This window comes from Periplaneta americana, chromosome 16, assembly GCF_040183065.1.
Source record: "Periplaneta americana isolate PAMFEO1 chromosome 16, P.americana_PAMFEO1_priV1, whole genome shotgun sequence".
NCBI lineage: Eukaryota > Metazoa > Arthropoda > Insecta > Blattodea > Blattidae > Periplaneta > Periplaneta americana.
The window spans coordinates 36883082-36910918 of record NC_091132.1 but is presented as its reverse complement, the minus strand read 5'-3'; the positions used below and the strand labels follow the sequence as shown (position 1 = coordinate 36910918).

The 27837-nt window shown below is 35.5% G+C and overlaps 1 protein-coding gene across 1 annotated transcript; it reads left to right on the top strand.

Annotated features, from left to right (window-relative positions):
• The first annotated feature begins 127 nt into the window (after positions 1-127).
• On the top strand, positions 128-26965 carry LOC138691304 (116 kDa U5 small nuclear ribonucleoprotein component). Its single transcript, XM_069813160.1, has 18 exons — positions 128-269; positions 2090-2205; positions 4719-4951; positions 6618-6886; positions 8488-8612; positions 8818-8942; positions 11705-11896; positions 13014-13104; positions 16017-16152; positions 16846-16973; positions 17244-17437; positions 19057-19223; positions 21193-21372; positions 21459-21636; positions 22947-23230; positions 23319-23463; positions 23729-23882; positions 26698-26965. Exons 2-18 carry the CDS (start codon positions 2092-2094, stop codon positions 26899-26901), a joined length of 2919 nt encoding a protein of 972 aa, XP_069669261.1. The 5' UTR covers positions 128-269; positions 2090-2091; the 3' UTR covers positions 26902-26965.
• Positions 26966-27837: the final 872 nt, after the last annotated feature.

The following is a 27837-nucleotide window of genomic DNA, read 5'->3' as shown; positions in this document are numbered from 1 at the left end:
TGCCAGTTTGAAATTAATGTAGAGCGTGGAAAAATTTCTATACATTACATCTAACATTATTTGTTAACAGATTACTCGAATGGGAACAAGCTCTAAAAACCTCCGTCATATTAACCAACGTTCCCTACAGAATTTAATATTTAGAGGATGATTATAAATATTAGCATTACTTTTGACGAGTTGTTTCTAATGTTGGCGACATTGATTATATTTTATATACAATTGTGTGCAAAAACGGCATAACTGCAATAGTGGTGCCGGGGAACGAAGTAAAGAATTTATGCTATTCTTATTTAATGATTGCTGTGTAATATTTATACAAGTTACAAGTTACAAAGTATTATGTGCAGTACTGTAGAGGGATTATTTTACTTCCTTAAGAGTTACTTTCGTTAACAGAAGTGTTGATACTCATTCAGAATAGGCTAAGTAAGGTTATGTTAGACTAAACGTAATGGTTAGGCTCGTAGTAATAGTAGTTTTCCAACGGGAACTGTCTATTTGTATATTTACGAAGTTAGATACAATTAATTGTTAGCCAATAGAGGCCTCACGGCACATTATGCACTTAAAATTATTTCATGTACACCGTATCTAGCAGTCTGATATTCTTATGTAGTTACTGCGTATAGGCAGTAACCGCGTGCCAAATGAGTGACTCCGGACACTGAAATAGAAGTAAACGCATGAGGTCTTGACGACCTTGATGGAGACCTAAGAAATCAGTTGCAATTGGAGTGACTAGGCTACATTATGAACTTTAATACTAGGGTTTTCTCAGTTTATTTTGCCGCATTCTGTATTACAGTACCGGTATCATGTTTGTGTTGGAGTGCGGAAATATATTTTAATCTCGGAATTATTTTGATCTAAGTAAGTTAAATTTTAGGGAAGCTCCTAGTATTGACTATGTATCTGAATGCAAACAGCCTGTTAGGCTATAGTAAAGATTATTGGCATTTCATTTGTAATGAGATATCAATATTTATCCCGGTAATTTCCAAAGAAAGGCTGTTCTCGTTTCCTCACGAAAGCCAAACCTATTTAAACTACAGCTAGATTTGTTGAGGAAGGGAAATTGGCTTTGTCTTGAAAAATTATCACTTCTGCCCAAGATTCTTTATCTGTATGTCACTCATTGATTTGAAAGTGTCTTTTAAAAGTTCCATTGGAAACATCACATGAACAAGGAATAAGATAAATAATTATCATCGCACATATTCATACACATAAAAGAAAAAAAAAATTCAATTGGGTCTATGTAGTAAACATCGACTAGGACACCATCTGGTAATTCTGGAGGACAACTCCACGATTTTCGAACTTTTTTTTTCTTACAAACGACGACGACTTTATCTTTCATTTTCGAAAGGCAATAGAAAAAAATTTTGGAAATACACAATTTCGACTGTAACCTAACGTAACTTATCACAACCTAAAGTAATCTAACCTAACTTAATTAACCCAAGCAAAATTAAGCTACCTGGTAATGTTATGTTAGCTGGGGTTAGTTTAATTTTGCTTGGGTTAGTTAAGGTAAGGTTAGGTAGTTTAGGTTGTGTTAGATTACAGTTGAAAGTATGCGTTTCCGAATTTTTATTCTATTATCTTTCGAAAATGGTGCATAAAATCGTTATTTGTGGAAAAAGAAAAAGTACTAAAATCTTGGATCAGTCGTCCTCCAGAACTACCCACCATCTTCACATAGGAAAGGTCCAGAGCACATACTCTGCCATTAGAGTGTAAAGATGCTAACAATATATCAGCCATAAGAAAACGTTGAAATTTTGATTAAAATATAATTTGTATAATAGGTTATGTATGAGCCCTGGGTCTCTCTTATGAGAAAGTGGCCTGGCGGTGCTTGCTACATATTACTTTTGCAAAACTAACCTAGGTAAGCCTACTAATAAAAGGTGGATGGTCAGCATCATACTTCGACTTTTAATCTTATGAAAAAGAACCTTAAGTCCTTATATGAAAAGAATTTGAGCGTGAATACCATGTTTTTTCTAGAAGTTATGGTAGATCTATATCTTTGATTAAGTTTCATAATTTCACATAAAGTTGCATTGTTTTTATGATTCAGATATGGATGCGGACTTGTATGATGAGTTTGGCAACTACATTGGGCCAGAGTTGGAGTCTGATGAAGAAGAAGAGGAAGGGTTTGGAGATGGAGAGCCCGAGGCTCAGGAGTATGATGTGGGTTTACATGTCTATTGCGGAATAACTTCTAATATTCTCTATCTTTAGCAATTTATTTGATGAAATTAGATAATTCATAGACATTTTGAGTAAAATCTAGAATCTGATTAACAACTTGCCATTTTTTGCACTCACCTGCAGTTACATGTGATAGAAGTGTAGCTACGCATTCCCTCAATATAGAGTTTTACAGAAGTACCTAAGTATGTGAATAGTTTGTTTGGATTAGTTTGGCTTGTTTAAACTATTTTTTAATACAGTGAAATCTCTCATTTACGGACATTGAAGGGATGTAACAATCTGTCCGCATTTGGGAGGTGTCCTTTATTGGGAGGGGGGCTCCCCAATTTAACAGTAAATTTATAATATTTATTATGTATCCCTTCACGCTTTAAATGAAATGTATTACTGTAGTTTAATTCTAAATACAGTATACTGTACTGCAGTAAACAAGACCGAAAAAGGAAAATACGGTACTGTGCCATGCAATTTTATTCTAGGTCTACAGTTATGCAGTACTGTAATTTACAGTTTTCAACTTAACCTTTACGTTCAGGTGTCATGTCTCTCGAAACAGAGTGACTGATTGAAGTGAAGAGAATAATCCTACTAACCCAATCATGTGTCAAATACAATTTCACGATTGCGGAAACCTTAGACCCATCAGACAGGTTAAATTTTGTAACTGTTTATCCACCCGCAACCAGCTGGGTGGCTGGACTAGTGGTAGCCTACGAGTCCCTTATTGTCTTATTTCATGTTAAGGAATTTCTGTACAGTTCTGAAGACTAAATTTTCCATTTTTGTAACACATTAGGTCTTGAAAACCAAGTTCTGTCCGCAGTCAGGAGGTAAAGCAAGCTTTAGGATCATGAAACAGCTGTCCGTGTCCATGTGCGAGAGTGTCCATAAATGAGAGTTAAATTTATCATTATTTCTATATTATTTCAGTTGGGACATAAAAATCTGTCCATATATGAAGAGTTTCCGTATCTTGGGGGTGTCCGTAAGAAGAGGTTTCACTGTACTTTGATTAGCTTCAATTTGTATAGGTTATTTATGATTTGTTTAGGTTAGGTTTCGTTTCCTAAGGTTAGATTATATTTCTTTAGATTAGGTTTGGTTTCCTTAGGTTAAATTTAATTATAATTCTGCAGTTCTATTCACGTCAGGTTTGTTTCAGTTTTATTTTGCAGTTCTACTAATATCCTGCTTATTTATTTTACTGTCTTCTGGACACGTCTTATTATTAACAAATTGAAATTTTACACTTCATACCTCTCCTTGCGGTGCTATGATGTCATTTACGACCCATTTTAAGTGCTAGATTTAATTCTTATTCCCTCATCTGACTTGATAGCTTAGTGATATAAATGCAAGACTGTTGATTTGCAATAAATACTGTCACAAGTTTGAATCGATAAATTTTCAGTGGTAAGTAAGTATGGTAAATTAAAAGTTTCATAGTAACAGTGCTTTTCCTGGAGAAAAAGATTGTGGAACTCTGTGTAGAATATATTATAGCTGACAGGAGGATGATTACTATCCAGTTCATGGTAATTTTGTCGTTTTTAACCTCATTTTCATCCAAATTTAAGACTTTGAAGGCCTAAGCGGAGTTCTAAGAAAAATTAACTTAAAAGCTTAATTATTAACACATCTCGGTTCCATAATGAAAAATACAATAAAAAGATGCCAGAACACTGTTTCGCCAGAAAAAAAAAAAACACTGCTTAGTACTATAAATGTGTTACTGATCTGTAATGTGACAGTTGATAGAAATGAAGAGAGAGGAAAACAGAGAGGAGATGAAAATAGGGGGGAAGAGGCAAAGATACAGAGCCATTTGTTAACTAACATTTTCATTACTTCTTTATTACCAGTAAACACAGTATTCACACTATTCCATTAAAACAACGATGACTCAAAGTTTTATCCACTTTTAGACTTTCACGTATATTTCTGCCGCAGGTTTACTTACTGTAGTTGATTCAGGTTTTATCACTAGTGACCTACATATAATATGTAGTAAATAGATTATTTTCCCTGGACCAAAAATATGATGAAAGTTCGTGTAGAGGCGAATATTTTCCCAGAACCAAGAGATCACTAATTGTAAACCCTTTTTGTTACATGTAGATGAATTTCCACAGAAATGTCTCACAAAATTTTGAATAAGAGCATTGCAAAGTCTGAAAAAAAGAATGAACATACTACTTAGAATTTCATTAGTCATTATAAACCGCAAAAATATTTTAACATTTCTGTCACTTGTATATGTAGAGAAAACTAGATATACATCAACTTAAAACTGTACATTTTGAAAAACGAAGTCAAACTTCTTTCTTTGTGTATTGTACAGAATATGTGCAAGCTGGAAAACAGAAGTTTATATCTTACTTTAATACATATGAGTAATTAATAATTTCTTGTACAGTATGTCAGTCTATATGTAATATCCAATTAAGTACCTAGTTCTTCAAATATTCGACATAATAATAATGTTTCAGGATGAGGCCGGGGAGGACCAGGGAGAGGAAATGGATACGACACCCATGACTGTGGTGCTGCATGAGGACAAACGCTACTACCCAGCTGCACTAGAAGTGTTTGGGCCTGAGGTGGAGACTATTGTGCAAGAGGAAGACAACCAGCCCCTTGACAAGCCCCTGATCGCACCAATTAAGAAGAAGAAGTTCCAACTCAAGGAGCAGGATCTACCAGAAACAGTTTACAACATGGAGTAAGTCATCTATGACATTTGAAATATGATCGATAGCTGCATATTTTTATGTTCATCTATCTATAACTTCTGCATGTTTGTGATCAGTTTCACCAACCCTCCCATTCTCTATTTGCTAATAATACCACTGAAAACCTCCACTGTACACCTTTCATATTATGCCTCTCACCACGGCGAATAGACCGAGATTTTCTTTTACATCCACTTCACTACAGTCTTCCAATATATTGAACTTTATAAAGAACAAGCCTTAGCCTTCAGTTTTACATAATAATAATTTTAAACGTTTTTAATTTTACAACTCAGGCATACTGCCTGCCTTTTTAATATATTGTATAAATTATAATTATATCCACTGGAAGGTTTTCTATTTGAATGTTAATTTAATACTATGTACGCCATTTAACCATTTTAAGAAAAAGTATGCATGGTTAGACTGTCCATTAGTGTTTTATAGATGTGTTTAAATATTTTTCACCATGTTCAAATGTTTGTTAATATAAATGATACTCGGGAGGAAATTAAACACAGAATAAATATGGGAAAAGCCTGTTATTATTCGGTTGAGAAACTTTTATCATCCAGTCTGTTGTCGAAAAATCTGAAAGTTAGAATTTATAAAACAGTTATATTACCGGTTGTTCTGTATGGTTGTGAAACTTGGACTCTCACTTTGAGAGAGGAACAGAGATTAAGGGTGTTTGAGAATAAGGTGCTTAGGAAAATATTTAGGGCTAAGAGGGATGAAGTTACAGGAGAATGGAGAAAGTTACACAAGACTGAACTGGACGAACTGGACGCATTATATTTTTCACCTGACATAATTAGGAACATTAAATCCAGACGTTTGAGATGGGCAGGGCATGTAGCACGTATGGGCGAATCCAGAAATGCATATAGAGTGTTAGTTGGGAGACCGGAGGGAAAAAGACCTTTAGGGAGGCCGAGACTTAGATGGGAAGATAATATTAAAATGGATTTGAGGGAGGTGGGATATGATGATAGAGAATGGATTAATCTTGCTCAGGATAGGGACCAATGGCGGGCTTATGTGAGGGCGGCAATGAACCTCTGGGTTCCTTAAAAGCCAGTAAGTAAATAAGTTCAAATGTTTGTTTGTTAGTAAACTATGACCTGAAGATGACTTGAAAGTAAGTCGAAAATATTCGTGACGTTTATTAATATTGTATCCTGATGTAACAGAATCCATATCTGCCATCTTAACATGATAAGTGATTGACTGAAAATAAAAACTGATTTATATGATATTATTTCACAAACTTATCTGAACTCAATATGACTTTTAAATTTATTCGTTACTGTTTTCTAATGCAAACTTTAAGTTAAGATGCTCTTCCCTCCTTTTTTTTTGTATATATAATTGATCACAACATAAATGTTTGAAATCGAAATAATTTTCTGAACAGATTTTAAGATACAAATATATTTATGCAAATTATTGTGTATAAATCAGTATGAAGTTCAGTACTTAAAAGATAAATCTGGAATAGTATATAATATACTGTGCTGTCGATAGTGATATATTATCTTCAATAGACTTCTGCACGCAGTACAGACATAGTATAGAGTGACAGTAGTTCATCACATTTCTTTCCTATTGGTATGAATTTGTGTAAAGTGCTTAACAGTTCCTTTGTGAATGCAGGTTTCTTGCTGACATGATGGACAATCCTAATCTCATCCGCAACGTTGCTCTCATTGGTCACCTGCATCATGGGAAAACTACATTTGTTGACTGCTTGATACGGCAGACTCATCCTGGCTTTCGATCCACAGAGGAACGCAATTTGCGATACACTGACACACTCTTCACTGAACAGGAACGAGGAGTTGGCATCAAAGCTATTCCTGTTACTCTGGTATTGCCCAATGTGAAGAACAAATCGTACCTCATCAACGTGTTTGACACTCCAGGTATGTAAACAATGCTTTTGTAAGTTGTAGCTTGTTAAGTTTTGTTAGTCTTTATCAGAAGTTTATACTTTTAAAAATTATATGTATATATTTATGGTTTTAGAAACAATATTGTGCCATATATGCAACATACATATCATTTATTAAATTAAAAGTTTTAAGCAAATGTTCAGATGTTTTTACATTATACAACGATACAGATGTTTTGAATAGTGATTATTAGCTTCAGAGTTGTTTCATATCAGACTATGTTACTTTGGTGTAACATTTTCAGCCCAGTGCCTTGTCATTTATCTAAATAGGTTGGACTACATAGCCATACAGTCTGAGATATAGAACCACATTTGTCCATAATATTTTTACAAATTGCAGGTTCAAAATCCAGAAACGTTAGTGCTTTTGGCACCTGTAATTAAGAATGGGAAGGTGTTATATAAAGAACATTATCTTTGGCATATACCATTAATGGATTTTGGTGCAGATTAGATATACACTAACTGTTAAATTTAATAAAATAGTTATAAATAGATTTTAGCAAAGCTTCTTTGCTTTATTTTCCGTAGCGGGTAGTGTTTTTGTGAAACTTGGACTTTCACTTTGAGAGAGGAAGAGAGGTTAAGGATGTTCGAGAATAAGGTGCTTAGGAAAATATTTGGGGCCAAGAGGAGAATGGAGAAAGTTACACAACGTAGAACTGCATTCATTGTATTCCTCACCTCACATATTTAGGACTATTAAATCCAGACGATTGAGATGGGCAGGGCATGTAGCACTTATAGGCAATCCAGAAATGTTGTTGTTGTTTTCTAATGCCAGGCATTTGACAATAAAGTCATTTGACCTCTTGCACTGCAATATTTTTCAAAGATATTGTCATGATCAGCCACTGAAGCACAGATTTTGAGGTGTTCCGAATCCATTTCTTGGTTTGAGTTGCACAGTGGACAGTTAGAGGACTGATATATTCCAATTCTGTGCAGGTGTTTAGCCAAACAGTCATGGCCTGTTGTTTAGTTAGTGAGACTTTGGTTTTTAATACAGTATACCATATTACTGAACACACAATCATTTTTTCAGTTGAATCGACTGTGCTCACTGTTAACAACATTCATTGCCTCCTAGCTACATTAAATCTATATAGACTTCAACAAACAAAATTTGATAACACAATCTCAAGGGAAAAAATGGAACTCCCTGCATCATAATCCACAGTTAATTCCGGATTTACCAGAAAATCGTCTGTAGCTGCATTTAGATTGGCAACAGGCCATGATTGTTTGGCCAAACACCTGCATAGAATTGGAATATATCAGTCCCCTAACTGCCCATTGTGCAACTCAAACCCAGAAATGGATTCGGAACACCTCAAAATCTGTGCTTCAGTGGCTGGTCGTGATGATATCTTTGAAAAATATTGGAGTGCAAGAGGTCAAATGACTTTATTGTCAAATACCTGGCATTAGAAAACAACAACATTATGTGCAAAATTTACTTAAAATAATTATATGAGAATTTCTGTCACTTTTTGATATGACTTAATCTTATATCATAGGTACATAGATAATAGCTATTTAATAGTGTTTTGATTCTTTTTTGTGTAGGGCATGTGAACTTTTCTGATGAAGTAACAGCAGCGAAGCGCATATGTGATGGAGTGGTACTGTTCGTGGATGCAGCAGAGGGTGTAATGCTGAACACTGAGAGGCTCTTGAAGCATGCAGTGCAGGTAACACTATCCGATTATCTGATTTATAAATAAATATCCTGGAATTTTGCTATATGCATACATATATTTTGAAAGAATTTTCCATGTTGGTTTATGATCCAAGTTAAAGAACTGTGCATGTCAAATTTATTAATTAAACAATACTTATTGAAGTCTTATTGTAAGCACAAAAGTATATAGTATTATCTTTATGTCTGTGTAACAGGAAAAACTGGCTATTGCTGTGTGCATCAACAAGATTGATCGATTGATGCTTGAATTGAAGCTGCCACCACAAGATGCTTACTATAAATTACGTCATATTGTGGAAGAAATCAATGGCTTATTGAGGTTCGTACAGTGAAATGTATTATGATATTCAATAAATATCTATATATATAATTTGAACTGGTAATGGAAATTACGGGAAAACGGCTGAACGGATTTTAATAAATGGCCCCTCATTTTGAAGCTTGGAACCCAAAGTTTTTCGGAAAAGTAGTAGTTTTCAGTGAAATGTCAATTTTCCTACATAATTTTCCTATTTTCCAATATCCATCTGTTGTCAGTTTTGAGAACTAATTTTATTGAATCATGGCCGACTTGATTGAATTTCAGAACAAAACACACACTACAATAAACAATAGGCTATTACACGAAGGCCATGACCTGCAGGATTGCCGACATATTTAGAGCTCAATTCAATTTGTTATTAAAAACTGATTCTGCAGTGTATAATTTTCTGAGTACAGCTGTGTATTGGATATTCAAATCTACGAAACTTGAGGTGGTTTGATGACATTGTTACCATTAGAAATTAAATATTATTATAGTTAATATCATGATGCGTCTATTTTCCATTAATTATACATAATATTAATGCTATATTGATGACATGAAAGTGAAACGTTTTGAGGTTATGTAAGTAAATGTAGAGAATATCTTAATTTAGATCTTCATTTCTATAATTTACTGAGTGACTGCTATATATAACTACAAAACTTAAGATAATAATATTGTTATTAAAAATCAATAATTTTTATACTTATTAACCCACTGGGGTTGGGTCTTTTTCATATACTTAATGACGGTGTAGTGTAGCTATTGATATATGTCATAGTCTTCAGTATTGGCTCGAGAGAGCGCAAAAATTACAGTTCCTAAGGAAAGATCAAAAGGTATTACTTACTGATAAAATAAGAGGCCTAGAAAATTGTGTAGTCTCCAGATCATTTCAGCAAGATCTCTTAGTAGGATAAAATTATTTTACGCTCTACATTTGAAGTTCTACATGCAGCAGCTATACGAAAATGCTATTGTTCGAAAGCTTAGCAAACCTGACATTTTTTTAACTTTTGCCTACAATCCACAATGATCTGAAATAGCTACTGCTATCGTCCTGACATTGATACTTGCGTTTTCGCGTTGAAACTAAAAAACTGATGTTGGCTAGGTTCAAGAAAAAGTATTTGGCCTAAAAAAATCCATTCAGAGGGAGTATGTTTCATTATTATGGAAGCAAATGACTATCAAAAAGACAAGTATTCGTCATTGAAAATAAGTCTGAAAAATATTTATTTGAACGTCTAACGAACTTAGTTTGCAGCAGCATTTGCTGCACAAGCCACTAGTTTAGTTTTATTTTTATGTTGATTTCCAGAATGAAACAACCTTAAATGAGGATATTTGTATGTGGGTATGCATACATGTTCATATGTGCCTAGTACATGTAATGTTTGTAAAAGATCTATTACTTTTTTGCTTCAAATTTTAAAACTGCATGAACTATTCTTGTCTAATGTTGGGACACCTATCGTATGCATCAGTATTACAAAAGTATAAGTCCATTTTCTTGATTCTGAAAGTTGGAATTGCGGGAATTCACTTCTTGAATTTGTAAATAAATTGCTGAAGAGAAAAAGTTGTGTAAATTGTAGCAGGAACAAAGCAGTGAAATCTGATTTGATTTTCTAGCATGTAAATATATCATATTGAGCAATAGAAATACAATTCCAGAATTAGAATGGTATGCATTTAAAACCATGAGCGACATCCCAGTATTTCAAAGTTGTTGTTGTTTTCTAATGCCAGGCGTTTGACAATAAAGTCATTTGACCTCTTGCACTCCAATATTTTTCAAAGATATTAAAATGGCAAGTTGTAGCCGATTTAAGTGAACACCATATTTTTAACGTTTTGGTGGCTACTTCATTCACACACAACCCCCAGAATGTCTGGAGGACCACACCTGCTGATGGTCGACGGGTTCATTGGACCTAGCTGGGAGATCTTGTTGATCACCAGCTTTCCCTCCTTAAGCCACTGGAGGACGATTTTAGTGCCATAGCAGGTCAGCACTAGGAACAGAAAAGTAGAAAGAGGAGGAAGGAAAGTGAAATGAACCCCTAGGCCTCGAATGCTATGCCGTCGGGGTCGAAGAAAGTAAGAGTTCAGTCAGAGGACTGGATAAGAAAGGGTAAAGAGGGAATTAGGTATTGAATAGAGGAAAATTATACCAAATTCAGTCATTAACTCATCAAGTTGACCAGTGCTAATTGATGAGTAGCCCCTCCCTTTAGTTCAGCTCGTAAAATTATGCGTACTAACAGCTGCACCACGGGAAGGTAGGGATGGGACATTGGGTATTTGTCCAGGTTGGTTCCTTAAAGCCTTCAATGGGAAGGATTAATGGCTCTCCCCCCCTGTATCCGACAGATACCCTTTTGCAGCCAGTATTTCAAAGTAATGTCTATTGTGTACGGATTTGTCTACTAAGTTTCCATCACATTCAAGATCTTGAGTAAAGAAAAAAAATAGATTTATAAATATGTAGCATCTTACACTTTTTATTTACGGAATAAACTTGTTAATTTTAATTAAGTTCAGTCTGATTACACCATATTTATATATAATTTTTATCGCGAGACTAGTAGTTTGTAGAAGTTATTGTTTTTATTATATGTTTTTATGAATTTCGTATCCAGGAGTGAAGTTTTATTTATAGAGTGCAACTGATTCTTGTCTCTACTAAAAATATTAGCGTTTTGCAAATGTACGTTTATGTGTGTTTTTGTACAATGTTAACATGCTAATCATTGTGTTTATTTGTTTAGCTTGTACACTGATGATGAAAATCTGAAGATAGTATCTCCCATCCTCGGCAACGTATGCTTTGCAAGCTCACAATATGGTGTGTGCTTTACTCTGAAATCTTTTGCCAATATATATGCACAGACATATGATGGAATCAATGTCAGTGAATTTGCTCGGCGACTCTGGGGAGACATTTACTTCAACAGCAAAACGTAAGTGAATTCAAATGTGTGTATAAAGAGTGTGGAAACATTTTTTTCATAAAAGTAGCATAGCTCTGTTAGTCAATGTCTATGAGATATGTAATAGATAGGAAATGGAATATTTCGCGAATTTTGGAAAAAAATATTTCTCAACATCTAATTACAGTAAATATACATCTTTGTACAAGTCATCTGACTTAAGTTGTTGCACAACATAATTGGTATCAGGAGTGCAGTGGCACAACAAAAGCATTAATTCAAAAACACATATTATATGCTAATGAAACAGCTCTTGAAGTCACATCATCATCCACTTATATGAGGAGTTTATGTAAACCTATAGAAGAAGTCAGTACTTTATTATATATAATCAATTAACAGACTCTATACTCATCTGCTTACATCACGTGAAGAATGGGAATTCCTATTTGTTTCAAATTTTCGCATAATTTGTACGGGAATGTTTAATGCTTGTGAAGCAAGAGTTCAAAATCTGAATGACAGTATCCATTGTGAAATCGTCCCCATCATGTAAGCAGAGTTTTTATTTTTAGTGAAACTCATCTAATAATTTTTATGGGATGGAAGAGTATTAAAAGATGTTAATAATGAAGGTAACAAATCACCAACTTAGTTTGTATGAGTTTTTAATGTGAAAATGATTTTATTTATTGACATTAGTGTTAAGTACCTCAACTTATTACAGCATATTGATAGAAGAAAAGAAATAAAGAATGAAGAGAGTTTTTATACCAATTTCGCACATATTGTTTTGTAACCATTTGCACCTCTGCCTGTTTTTTGCTGATTATATATTTTTATTATAAATATAGTAAAATTAATGCATAAGTTTTACTGAAGAATTTGATTATTAAAATTAAATGGAGGGATTTAATTAAATGTAAATTGTCTATGTAGGAGTAAATAATAGCTAAGCAGTAGCGATAAAACAAAATCGTTAATTTAAAACAATAATATTACATTAACAAATGACTGATTGGTTGATATTCAATAGATTCTTATACTCCATTAGTGAATAAGTACATGAGTGAAATAGTTTTTGTTGTGTAAAATTTAAATTGTGGAAGAATGTGTCATTTACACGACATTATTTGCTCTTTTTAAGGCGCAAATTTACCAAGAAGTCTCCACATGGTTCAGCACAGCGGAGTTTTGTGGAGTTCATTCTAGAGCCACTGTACAAGATATTTGCACAGGTGAGTGAATTGTTGAACAGTCAACATTTTTCTCATCCTGCCTTATCAAGCTTAATTTTCAGCCAATCGCATGATTGTACTGTGAACACAATCTTTTAACAACACGTTTCTCACATCTATTATATTTGTACTGCTACTGGCCTTACATTTCATGGTCTCCTTTGAAAGTCATTTTACGCAATAAGACCACTGTCTTGAATAACACATTGAAGATTTTCCAGGCTAAATTCTAGTGGACATCAGGAGGGAGATGTTTTCTGACCTTTCTAGTCAACCAAACCCCTGTACACCCTCCTTGAGTGACGTAAGAATATTTCTGGCAGTTTCTCTCTCCCCTCATACAGCTGATCTCTTTCACTCTCTAAAAACTAACCAGTATAAATACGAACTTAATTGAGGTTCTGGAGAAGTTACAAGCTATCAGGCTTTCAAGCCCTCACCATTATGCCCAATGCTCTACATTCCAGTGTGCCCAACAGTAGCAGAATTCCACTATGTGTAGCGAATTTTGAGTCTTGGAAAAATGAAAGATGATAATCGAAAAACTCCTGAAATGTAGCAGAATTTTTCAAAATGCATGTTACAAGCTTAAATTTGCTATTTTCTCTAAAATTTACAATATTAACCTCTTTAACATAAAAAAAAAAAATACTGTATTTTGTGTAACTTCCAGTTCTCTAAGAGATGACACTAACGATTGAAATCACCAGTAGAAATTATTAGTAGATAAAAGCTTGTCCAACAGTTGCATATGCATTTAATAAAACTAGATACAAGAGGCACCAGTGACCGATTTAATTATCAATTATATTTCATTACTATGAGTTTAATCAGTGTGTGCATGACAAAACTGCCCCTTTCCATTAATACGGATTTATTCAAGTGTACTTCGGGATTGTATTGTATTGTATTGTATTGTATTGTATTGTATTGTATTGTATTTATTAACATTCCATGGTATTCATACATGCTTACAGCTAGAATATGGAACAAGTCAAAAAACTTAATACTGTTATAAAAATCTTAATTTATAGTCACAGTCTAGATGAAATATATATATAGACGAGATTTACAATATAGTCTACTAGTACAACACAAAGTTTTATTATCAATTTCATGATGTGTTATTGAATGTCATGAATTCACCTACAGAATAGAAGGCGTGAGAAATTAGGTACTTCTTTAATTTGGCCCTAAATAATTTTATGTTTTGAGTTTCATTTTTTATCTCGATAGGGAGGCTATTAAAAATTTTAACTGCCATGTAACGCACTCCTTTTTGATAGCACGATAGACTTGCCGATGGAGTATGAAAGTCATTTTTTTGACGTGTATTTATGCTATGAACTGTTGAATTAGTTACAAAGTTTTCACGATTACATACGAGGAAGATTATTAATGAAAAGATATACTGACAAGCCATGGGCATTATTTGTAGTTTTTTGAAAATAGCCCTACACGATTGACTAGATTAATAATGAAACTAGTGGTAATATGGATAGTGAAAATTCGTACCATGTGTATTTCAAACTGTAGTACATAGGGAATTAACGTTGCCATAAGAAATCCATGCATAAAAGATTGAAAATGGAATTTTATGTAACTGGCCATGTTTAATATATTAGTAAGTCTTGTAGAAAAGAAAACTGTCTACTGATTATTGCCACCTTATCATACATGATCCTTTGACAATATATTGTCAATTTTAGATTAGACGATTCAAAATAATTGTATCATGGTGTTACTATTAAAATTCCAATTGTGTATTTCATTTTGAAGAGTTTTTTTTCTGTCATTAGGTTACTTAACAATTCTTCAAGTGCTTATGTTTTAGTTTTCAGTAACACTCAACAGGATTTCCTCCTCTCTATGATTCTGTTTAATATTATGCCCTGCCCTTTCTCGACATCTGCATGGTTTGTTCACACTTCCAGTATTTCTGAACAGATTAATCACAAGTCTGGTCTTATTATGGAATGGAACTCTTCTACCAGAAAGAGTCCAGCAAATAAGTCTCTTACCTTTCTCAAAAAATTGTTTCCGTACAGTTCAATAAATAAAAATCTTTTCTTCTGTAGTATAATAATTCATTGTTTCAAGATTAATGCCATCAAACATAATTTAATTGGCAATAATCAGTACAGTCTTCATTTCTACAAGGCCTACTAATTTATTACACATGAAATTTCACCTTCAGTTTTTTATACATGGATGTCTTATGGAATTGTTAATTCCCTATGTACTATAGTTTGAAATATATATGGTATGGTCATATTTTGTTATAACAAATGACCATCCCAAAAATTATAATAACATTCCATAACACTCACAAAATGATAAAATCTGGAAGCCAATTTTGAAGGACAGAAATGTAATACCAGACGAATCAAGAAGAACAATATTGAGTCTTTTAAAAGGACATGATTGAATGGCTGCCCATTGCCCATCTGCATTATTTAGGGATTTACCCATTCCAACTTGTACCATCAAATGAGAAATGGATAAGGAACATCTTATGAAATGTTGTTGAAAAAGTATAACCGCTTTAATCTAGGCACCATATTTTTTATGTTGTATCACGTTCACGTAACCTCCAAACTCTTTGAAGGACCATACCTGCCATTGGGTAGCATGTCAATATGACCTAGCTGGAAGGATTATCAGACATCTCCATTTACTTTATCCCCTTTTCACCACTTAGGATACGCTTAATAATTAAAAATATTATTGATATTACAAACATAAGAACCAATAAAATAAATCGATTAATATAACTTTACTTAAATTAATACACCTAAACCTTATGCATGTCATGGCAGGTCAGCATAAAATAACGTATAAAAATAGAAGATAAGCAAATTCGATGTTATAAAAGTGCATTTCCATTTAGAAAAATGCAACTTCTAATGCAGGTGGTTGGAGATGTGGACACGACTTTGCCAGCTGTGCTGGATGAATTGGGCATCAAATTGAGCAAAGAGGAAATGAAGATCAACATCAGGCCTCTGCTGAGACTCATCTGCAATAAATTTCTGGGGGACTTCAGTGGTAAGTCGATGTGTTAATTGCTGGAAAATTTCCCTTCCTATTCTTTGTTTTCTAAATAAAATTTTCATGGCTCTGTGTATCTTGTGTGGACATGAAACGGTCTAAACTTCAGAAGACCTATAGGAACAATAAAAAAATTTAAAAGAAAACCTGAAATTTATAGTTTTTATTAAAAATCAACGAAATCGAAATCAAGAAAAATAAAAAAATAGACTACTATACTTCTGATGTGAGGTTATAATGAATGAGTGTGACCCAATTCCACATAAACCACGTGATAATGGTTATTATGGTCGTGCATTTGTGATGCATTACAGTGCCTGTCCTAGTAAATGCTATAACATATTTTTCAAAGCAATGCCTGTATTACTCATTGCATGAATGACTGCCGATTTCGAGAGAGGTGTTGGGGCTACGTCATCGATACAATCCATCTCCTACGTAATGTTATGCTTTAGTTCTCCTACTTGACACTGGCAGTCATTCGTGCAATGAGTAATACATCTCCAACTTTGTATCTTTCTGCTGCTAGTATTTAATTATGAACAATTAGAGTTGTAATTTTTAACTGCACACTTTTCTGACCTTAAGTTTGCAATTGAGATGATAGTGATATTTCAAAAATGAGGATAAAAGGTAAGAAAATCATTGTCTCTTTGTGTTCTGTGTACATGTATCTATCTTTGTTCGCAGGCTTTGTGGACATGTGTGTGCAGCACATCCCATCCCCTGTTGACAACGCCAAACTAAAAGTGCAGCACATATATACTGGTCCTCTGGATTCCGACCTGGCTGAAGACATGTGTAATTGTGATCCTGAAGTACGTATGACTCTTCATTTTATCTTATTCTTTGTCAAATTATGTATTGTCATCTGCGTTTTTTTTTTTTCTAGTTTTTTCGTTTGCTTCTTCCCTACTTATGTAGGTTATTGGATTGCAATAGTTTAGCATAGCTTCTGTGTTTTTCTCTTCTTCCTAATTTTATTGATGTGTATTGGATCACAATTGTTTATCAGATCTTCTCTATTTGCTTTGTCATTCCTTGTACTTGTATTTGTTCATTAGCATATATTTTACATTGTTTGGCAGGGCCATCTGATGGTGCACAGCACTAAGATGTATCCCACAGAGGACTGCACGTTCTTCCAAGTTCTGGCACGAGTGATGAGCGGTACCCTTCATGCTGGACAGGAGGTACGAGTGCTGGGCGAGAATTACACACTGGCTGACGAGGAGGACTCCAGGATCCTAACTGTAGGCAGGCTATGGATATATGAAGCCAGGTACTAACAGTAACAAATGTTATTTCTTGGTGACTCTTTACCTTCCTTCATCTCCTTTTCATCCTTATTTTCTTCCTGTACTGTTCATATTTCTCATAATAACTTTGTTGTGCTTATGATTCTGGCATAATACCATATAATCCCAAATACCACCTACACCTTTTCTGAAAATCAGATGCAGGTCTTATTCATGCTTTTCATGTTGTGGTCTCGTTAAAAAATTATGACTCAGTTCCTGTATTTCGGAAATAAAATGAAGTAAGGAGTTTGAAATCGTATTCCTGATTTTTTAATATGGAATATGTCACTGCAGTGTCGTTATTTTACAAATGTAAATTCACACTTAAGATCACCTGAAATGTGTAAAAAAATATTACAAATTCATTAAAGAAAAGTCATATTGGGTTATAGGGAGGCATCAAAGAAATTATGTCAAACAGTATCTCAGTAAACATTGGAGAACATGGAAAACTAAACCATTTGCTGTTACAAAACTCACACAATTCTCATAAATGAATTTTCTCGTACTGATATTAATGATAAATGACTTGAGATTTGGAGGCAGGTTTTTAAACTTGTTCAAAGAATCATATTGTGGCATTAATTGTTGAAATAAATGTTTTTAGATATATTCTTTCATAGTAAGTCATGTTTTACTCTGGAAATGTATTTATTTATTTTTTTCTGTTTATTTCTATTATTGTATTTGTATTTTTGGTGTTGTGGAAGAGAAGGCCTGATGGCCTTAACTACACTGGAATAAATAAATAAAAAATAAACTTAAGAACTGTCTTCATTTGCAACACTAAAGGTACTTCATAGAGTTACCTCATTTATGTTGTCTGATTTGTCAGCTGTAGTTTCTTCACTGCTTTCACAATCTGCAAATATAACTTTTTTTATACTCAGTATTTAAAATAATATGATAATTTAAAATGTTGTATAAGATATTAAATGCGTAATATTTTGTTTCAAGTCTCCCCCTCCCACCAAAAAAAAAAAATCTAAGCTTACGTCAAAAATAAAAGGAAATGCATCTTCTTATCTCCTTTAGGAATTTTAGAAACAATATTAAAAATATATGTATTTTTTATTTTATTTTAATTCGCATTGTGCTAAAAAAAAGTCGCATGCTAAGTGGAATAAATAATAAACATTTTTGGGATACTGATATATTATTTTTTTTTTCTTTCCTCCAGTTAGGTGATTTCCTTTTTGTAGTGACAAATCTATTTGAGGTGAGAAGAAGAAGTCAGGGGAGAAAGAGTGGTGCAGAGAGTGTGGGACATGGAGTTATTTATTTATTCATTTACTTACTAGAACTAGGAGTGAGGTTAGATTTATTTGGAAAAAAATGCAACCAAGAGGAGATTACTCGCTCAATCGTGAGGAAAGAAATGACAGTCACAAATTAGAAACTCATTTCTTTCACATGAAAGTCATATCCTGCACAGAGTTTCAGTTATTCTACTCAGATTAGATCGAAATGCGAGGCACAGTGAATTCACTCTTTTATTTTTGTCTGTTTCTGCTATCAGTTACAAAAACTACATGTTTTATATAAGTAAACTGACTATTTCTATCACTAATTTTTTGTCTTTGTAATATTTTTGTTTTAGGTATAAGGTAGAAGTGAGTCGTGTGCCAGCTGGAAATTGGGTTTTAATTGAAGGTATTGACCAGCCCATTGTGAAAACTTCCACAATCACAGACCTCAGCATATCAGATGAGTTGTACATTTTCCGGCCTTTGAAGTTCAATACACAATCCGTCATTAAAATCGCAGGTTAGTATATGGTCACTTCTAAGGTCACAGACTAAATTAACTGCTCCCCATCCCCAAACTTGTCTGTACTCTTTTTTTTTTTTTTTCTATTAACATTAGAAAATATTGAATGCAAAAGACTCTGCTTAAATTGACGAATTAATATTTCCAGATCATGTGTCTGGACTGTAATATTTATTTTAAATTTCTGAATGTATAAAAATTTCTATACCTCGTTTGAGGAATGGAAGCACTGTAACGTTTCTTTTGTAATAGTGTGTACTTCTGTGAATAAATCTGCAGCGGCCATCTACTGAATTAGGTGTTAGTGAAAAAAAAAAACACCATAATCCCATGTTAAAGGAGTGGAAATTTTCAGTAGTTTTCATAAAACAACCTAGTTCAAAGATTTTTTTGTGAAAACAGCCATTTTCCAGGAAGATGGTACGATGGTAGCATTTACAAATAATATCCCACTACTTACTACAACCAGCTAATGATGACATTCAACAATGCAGAGAAGATATCATGAAACTAAATAAAATTGTACAATGCATACCTTCTCACTGTGGTATTGCCGGGAATGAAGCAGCAGACTTTCTGGCAAAGAAAGGAACAATTATCCCCCTTTCGTATTCTAACATCCTGGAATCCTGGGAAACGAGAATGCAGATGCTTTAGCAAAGAAGGGCATCACTGCTACTTACAGACCTGTTACTAAATCTACGTATTACTCTGTGAAAAGATTTATTAAATCTACATACTTAGACTTCAACAAACAAAATTTGATAACACAATCTCAAGGGAAAAAATGAAACTCTCTGCATCATAATCCACAGTTAATTCCCGATTTACCACGAAAATCGTCTGTAGCTGCATTTAGATTGGCAACAGGCCTTGATTGTTTGGCCAAGCACCTGCATAGAATTGGAATATATCAGTCTCCTAACTGTCCATTGTGCAACTCAAACCAAGAAATGGATTCGGAACACCTCAAAATCTGTGCTTCAGTGGCTGGTCATGATAATATATTTGAAAAATATTGGAGTGCAAGAGGTCAAATGACTTTATTGTCAAACGCCTGGCATTAGAAAACAACAAACAACAACAACAACATATTCTAACATGCTGCCATTCCATAAGCATCTACAAATATAAGCAGTCGAGTGAGACAATGTTTCCATAAGAGTTTGGAGGACCAAATTAAAGATAAACACTGGAAGGACGCACTAAACTCCACTCTCCCCGAATGGCCCAGAAGAGAAGCTGTTGCGACGTTCCGCACCGCAGTAGGTCATGACTGTCTGGCTAATCACCTCCACTGCCTGGGTGTATTATCCAGCCCCCACTGCATGCTCTGTAGATGTTCCGACACCATGGACTCAAACCACATTAAGACTTGTCCAGCTCTTTCATCTATCAGCTTTGTGGATAGATACTGGGAAGCCAGAGAAAGAATGCAGCAGTGCTGACATCCACTCCTTCATAGTTTCACTTGAGCATTGTTCACTTTATTTCGTTTTCTTTCCTTTTAGTTTTTATCGCCATTGTACGACCAATGACTCTAGTCAAGTGCCACTGCATTGAATAATAAAAAAATAATAATAATATCCCATTCATAAACAAAAGCAAGAAAAGTCTTTTGAATTCAGTATTTTGAGTTGTTAATAGAAAAAAAGAAGAGTTCAGACAAATTTGTCGGGGGGGGGGTAGTGCCCTCACATACCTCCCATAACTCTGCCTGTGGTTATGCCCTATTATAATTTGTAGTAGACCTACAGTTGAAGCTCTATACAACTCGGTCCGAAATATCGTGGAAATGGATGTAACACTGTAAGAAACATGCACCCCAAAAATCCACTGTATACCAAGGAAATGGTTCTCTCTCCACCTATGAGCATATCCTTCTTTGTGAATCAGAGTACTCAAATTTAGAGGTGTAGTATACCAACTCTGCAAACTTGTTACTGAGTACGGATGTTTATTGCAGTTGAGCCTGTCAACCCATCAGAGCTGCCAAAAATGTTGGATGGACTGCGAAAAGTGAACAAATCTTACCCTCTGCTGGCTACGAGAGTGGAGGAATCTGGCGAGCACATTGTGCTGGGCACAGGCGAGCTGTACCTGGACTGTGTGATGCACGACCTGCGCAAGATGTATTCCGAGATAGGTAATGAAGTGCTTCATTCATGTAGGCATTGTAACTAATGTGCTAGTTTTTGTATCACTCTGCTCATTTGTTTTGTTAATTTTCAGATATAAAGGTCGCAGATCCTGTGGTGGCATTCTGTGAAACAGTAGTGGAAACATCATCACTCAAATGTTTTGCAGAAACACCGAACAAAAAGAACAAAATCACAATGATTGCCGAACCTCTGGAGAAGGGACTTGCAGAAGATATTGAAAATGAAGTTGTTCAAATTTCATGGAACAAGTAAGTGTTACAAATAGTCATATTTTTTAAATAAAAATCCGTATATAATCGTAGTACCATACTATCTACATGTGACAGATACCCATGAGTTTGTGGATTATAGATTTCTTCTAATGTAAACTGTAAGACTTGAGACTATACAGGGTGTCCCATTTATCTTATGCACCTATTATAATTTTTTTGTTTGGATAGGTATTGGAATTTTTATTTTTCAGTGTAATGTTAGAAAGAGGGGCTAACATGAGTGTGGAGATTTGGTGCATTTACCTACAAGATACACGTAACGACATCAATTTTTCAAATAGCACTACATACTTTAATCATGTTGCATTGATTACACACATTAAAACGAGTTCAAAAATGTATCGCAATGTCACCTTCCAAATCATTAACAACAACAAAACGAAAGAAAAACGTACTTCCAATGTGATAATGTTATGCTTAGAGAGTCACAGAAGATGTTCCAAATGGTGACCATTCACATTAATGCACATTCGAAAGCGTTCCCCGAAAGACTATATGACTGCCCAGCACATTGCTGGCTGAATGGACATACAAGCCTGTCAAATGCGTTGCTGCATGTCGTCTGGTGTTGTCAGAATGTTCTGGTACACACTGTCCTTTACAGTTCCCCACAGGAAGAAGTCGAGTGGCTACAGGTCCGGAGAACGTGCAGGCCACTGTATGTGGATTGTGGCGTAGACAGTTGTGGTTTATTTACATGTTAAGACAGCAACTACAGAACACACGACGTTTACGGACGTCAGTCGTCTTTCGTTTTGTGTAAGTTAATGCACGAGATGAATGGGGCACTGCAACAAAAGGCACATTCTGATGTCATTCATTCTGCATTTTGTTGTTGTTATTGATTGGGAAAGTGACATTGTGATATATTTTTGAACTGTCTTAAATTGTGTAATCAATATAACATGATTAAAGTACGTAGTGCTATTTGAAAAATTGATGACGTCACGTGTATCTTGTACCATAATGTAGTTACATGTACCAAATCTCTACACTCATTTTAGCCCCTCGTTCTAACATAACTCTTAAAAACAAAAATTCCAATACCTATCCAAACAAAAAAGTTATAATAGGAGCACAAGATAAATGGGTCATCCTGTATATATCTTTAAAAACTTCTTGGTTTTAATTGCAAGTTGAGAATTCGTTATACTCCTGTGCATCAAAATGGTGTTACAGCCTTGTACACTGACGCTCAAAGATACCTTATGTTAAAGACTAATGGAAATGTGTGAATTTTAGTAGTAAGGTCTCATTGTAGTCAATGCCAATTTCCTTTATTCCAGAAAACGCTTGGGAGAGTTTTTCCAAACAAAATACGACTGGGATTTGCTTGCAGCCCGTTCTATATGGGCATTTGGACCCGATTCAACAGGTCCCAACATCCTGGTAGATGACACATTGCCATCAGAGGTGGATAAAGGGCTGCTGAGCTCTGTGAAGGACTCCATAGTGCAGGGTTTCCAGTGGGGTACTAGAGAGGGACCGCTATGTGAAGAGCCCATCAGAAATGTCAAGTTCAAGATTCTAGATGCAGTGATAGCACAGGAGCCCTTGCACAGAGGTGGAGGTATGTATTGAAAATGTGGTTATGTACTCATACAACTTGAAATTTCAAATCCTGAATACCGTGAAAAATGTGTGTTCTTCTTGTGCAGGTCAAATAATTCCCACAGCCAGGCGTGTGGCATACTCTGCATTCCTGATGGCGACACCTAGACTGATGGAACCCTACCTGTTCGTGGAGGTGCAAGCCCCAGCTGATTGTGTGTCTGCTGTATATACTGTCCTCGCAAAGCGAAGGTAATGATTGCCATTACATAGCACAATAACTCTTAATAATATGTAATTTGGCACTGTTTACTTATTTTTTTTTGTACTTGTAACTGGCCCTTGTATTACAGTTATTCTTGTTATCACAGATTCGAAGAATTGTTTGCTGTGGAGAGTACTGACATCCTAAATAGAATATCACATGCACTTGTGTTGATGTGGGGCTGCTTCTTCCATTGAATGAGTTCTCTATGGAATATAGAAATTGTATTTTGTAAATGCTTGTTTGTTTCAGAGGTCACGTGACCCAGGATGCACCTGTGCCTGGCTCGCCATTGTACACAATCAAAGCCTTCATTCCAGCAATTGATTCCTTTGGTTTTGAGACAGATCTGAGGACCCACACACAAGGACAGGCCTTCTGCTTGTCTGTATTCCATCACTGGCAGGTGAGAAACTTGAGTTGAACAGCAAATTAATGATGTAATAATATTCAAATTCGCTGTAAAATATGCTTATCACTTATGTTCTACTGATGTACGAGGCGCATCCAGAAAGTAAGTTTCCCGATTTTTTCCCCTTGAAAGTAAACGTAATTAGCCGTGTCAATTGCACATGCGTAACAGATCTATCACGTATCAATCATATGCCAGCCGGACAGGTCCTGCCTGGTGCCAGTAGCGTGGCAGCAGTGGTCCGAAATGGAAGCTCTTATTTGTTCTCCCGCCGCCTGCGAGGTTCGGTCGGTGATAAAGTTCTTTAATGCACAAAGTATTGTGCCAATTGAAATTCATCGGCTGCTCTGTCAGGTCCATGGGCCGAACATCATGAATAAGCAGATGGTGCGTCGCTGGTGTAGGCAGTTTTCCGAAGGTCGTCAAAGTGTCCATGATGAAGAGCGCAGTGGGCGACCGTCCCTCATCAGTGATGATCGTGTTGAGCTGGTGCGGCAGTGCATCATGGAGAACCGTCGCTTCACGATTACGGAGCTGAGCAGCCATTTTCCGCAGATATCGCGATCCTTGTTGCATGAGATTGTCACTAAGCACCTGCTGTTCAAAAAAGTGGGTGCCGAAAAACCTGACACCCGAACACAAAATGAAACGTTTAGGAGGAGCAGCACTGACATTTCTGCAACGGTATCACGATGACGGCGACGAGTTCCTCGACAGATCGTCACGGGCGATGAGACTTGGATTTCGCACTTCACCCCAGAAACCAAGCAGCAGTCAATGCATTGGCGGCATAGTGGATCTCCGGTCAGGACGAAATTCAAACAGACGCTGTCGGTACGGAAAGTGATGTGCACGGTGTTGTGGGACAGGAAGGGCATTCTGCTCATTGACTTCCTTCCAAGAGGTGAAACAGTAAACGCTGACCGTTACTGTGAAACACTGCAAAAATTGCGACGTACCATACAAAACAAGAGGCGTGGGATGATTACTGCAGGTGTTGTGCTCCTCCATGACAATGCTCGTCCACATACGGCTCGGCGCACAGCAGCTGTTTTGACGGAATTTGGCTGGGAGTTGTTTCATCATCCACCCTACAGTCCTGATCTTGTTCCCAGCGATTTTCACGTTTTCTTGCACCTCAAGAAATTCCTGTCCTCCGGTGAGCGTTTTGGCAATGATGAAGAGCTGAAGACGTCTGTCACACGCTGGTTCCATTCACAGACGGCAGAGTTCTACGTCAGAGGGATACAAAAGTTTATCCCACGATACGAAAAGTGTCTCAATTCTGATGGTGGCTATGTTGAAAAGTAGCTGAAACATTGCTGTACCTGTTGCCAATAAATGTTTTCCTGAAAGTGTGTGTTCTTTTTTTTTTTAAAAAAACTAGGGAAACTTACTTTCTGGATGCGCCTCGTAATATGTTCTTCCAATGTCAGAGTTCACAAAATCATAAGTTGATTTTCTATTTAGTAGTATCTGAGTTATTGTCAGTGGTAAACTCAAATATCACTTTAAACCAAATGAATGTGATGCGTTTTCAGACGAAAAAAATTGATCATTGTATCTTCCACCCACAGTTTTTACTTTCAACTCTACATAGTACTGCCATTCAACCCCCAAAAGTGCCTTCTGATATGTAAAAGCTGAAATGACATGACAATTTTAGTTAATGTCTATCAGTCAATGCCATGAGATTCAATGTCCCACTATCTCTGTTTGTATATTATTGAATTGATTGCTACTGAATATTCCTGAAATGGGGAATGATTATTTATTTAAGAAATAATTTTAATGTTTCTTTAAGATATATTGCACCTTGGGAAGAAGAGAGTCACAAGTGCAAAAATGTTATGAATTGAAATAACATTGCTGACTAATAGAGAAAAAAACTTCTCTTTTTCTTTCTATATGGCCACAGGTGGTAGGTTAAAATTTGGAGGCAGAGTGTAATTATGTCTGTATGGTACTATTGAAATCAAATGGACCTATTACACATTAAATATCTCAGAAGTACAGCATTTGTACTTGTAGCCCTCTTTTTTCCAAGGTGCAATATGCTGTAATTAGTCAAGTATGTTGGCAAAATTGTTGGGATGATGTATTAGCAATTACAGTAAAACGCAATGCAAGTAGTATTGCTTTACAAAGAAACAAAACATAATGTGTGTTCGAGATGGTGCATTTTCAATTGATAAGAGGATGTAAAGGAGGCTTCAAACAGAAATATCTGAAGGGCAAACTTTTAACACAATAATAAGGAAGAAATAACTAAGAAGTATTCTCTGAAAATCTAGGAGATATATTTGTACAATTTTTTAAGGCCTTTAACTTTGTCATTATTCATCCTGACTCCATAAGCATGTTCATAAATGTCACTGGTGCCAAGAAACGTTTACTATTTAGTTCATCAGAGATTATCCAGAGTGCATCACAGACAGTAAGGGAAACCGGAGTACCTGGAGGAAATCCCTCTGTTGCCTGAACCAGAGGTATGCCCAACACAAGGTGGTGCTTATAAGCCCAACATACTAGTACTGAGCCCAATGGTAGTTCCTGTCTTGAAAGTAATTGTTAGCAATTTGGGTACATTATTTCTATAGTTTTCATCTTAATGATTAAATTCAACCATCGCAGAATTACAAGGTATCGAGCAAGAGACATCGAAGTAACTATGTTTCAGTTTCATATTAGCGTATTCTTGCACAGTATGCATGATAACAACTTAAGAGATTGAAATTGCAAGTCAAATTTTTGTATATAACGTGGTTCAACTGTATATAGTTTAGATAAACAATTTCCTGATTCTCAGATTGTTCCTGGAGATCCTCTGGACAAAAGCATTGTCATTCGTCCACTGGAACCGCAGCCTGCAACACACTTGGCACGTGAATTCATGATTAAGACACGCCGCCGCAAAGGCTTGAGTGAGGATGTATCCATCAACAAGTTCTTCGACGATCCTATGTTGCTGGAATTGGCCCGGCAAGATGTGATGTTGAACTATCCTTTGTAAAACTGTAGTAAATATATGCATTTTATTGAAATGATAAGAAATAAATTACAATTCTTTTTATAAATTTTAATTTAAAATTTGTGTCATCCTCTCTTGCCTATTCCCTCTTCTTTGCATTTGATCGTGCTAATTCTGCATTAAGTGGAAAAGAAATAATCTCCGCAGTAGTCTAGATCTGGACAAATAAGACCCCGTTTAGACTGTACAGGCATTTATTTGAATCAATTTTGTGGTGATGGTAGTGTACATAGTTTGATTTTTTCCCGTGTATAAGTTTAAGTATGTATATGTGTATATGTCCAGTGCCTACCCATTTCACTTACGTGATTCGGATTCCGGATATTGCAAATAGATGGCAGGACTGTGACCCATTTTCAAGTTGCACACTACTTTGGCGGGTCACACTGTGCATTATGTGCATCTGTGGAGAGTTATATTGTGTACTAGGGTGAGTGTAAGCGTAGTGTAGGGAATGGTTGAGGATGATTATGAAGATGGGGAAGAGAGAAGAGGAAACCCAGTGCCGACACATAGCCTGCACCTGTCAAATAGCACCAAGGGGGCTGCCAGGCTTAATGTCCTTATCTGATGGTCGAATCACTATCATCAGTGATATATGCCTTCTCTTCATATGCACTGTGGAGAGATTTGGGATTTAACCAGGCATATTGGTGCACAGTCTAGTAGTTACAGTATACAGTAGCATGCAAATTAATCCGAACAACGTAATTACTTATGTAAAAACACTCAAACGCGATAAAAAAAGGATCTAAGACATACCTCAGTAATCTATGTGGCCTCCCTTGTTCCTAATAACAGCTCTGAGACGATTTGGCATGGATTCCACTAATTTCCCACAAATGTTCTTCATTTCTTCATCGCGAAACCATACACCAATGAGGGCAGAAATCATCTTCTCCTTTGTAGAATAATCCG

Bases quoted from the DNA above. Each gene is read 5' to 3' on its own strand.
- LOC138691304 (XM_069813160.1), top strand. From the start codon at position 2,092: ATGGATGCGGACTTGTATGATGAGTTTGGCAACTACATTGGGCCAGAG. The intron at 2,206-4,718 runs GTGGGTTTACAT...ATAATGTTTCAG, and splicing joins CCGAGGCTCAGGAGTATGAT to GATGAGGCCGGGGAGGACCA. The intron at 21,373-21,458 runs GTAATGAAGTGC...GTTAATTTTCAG, and splicing joins CAAGATGTATTCCGAGATAG to ATATAAAGGTCGCAGATCCT.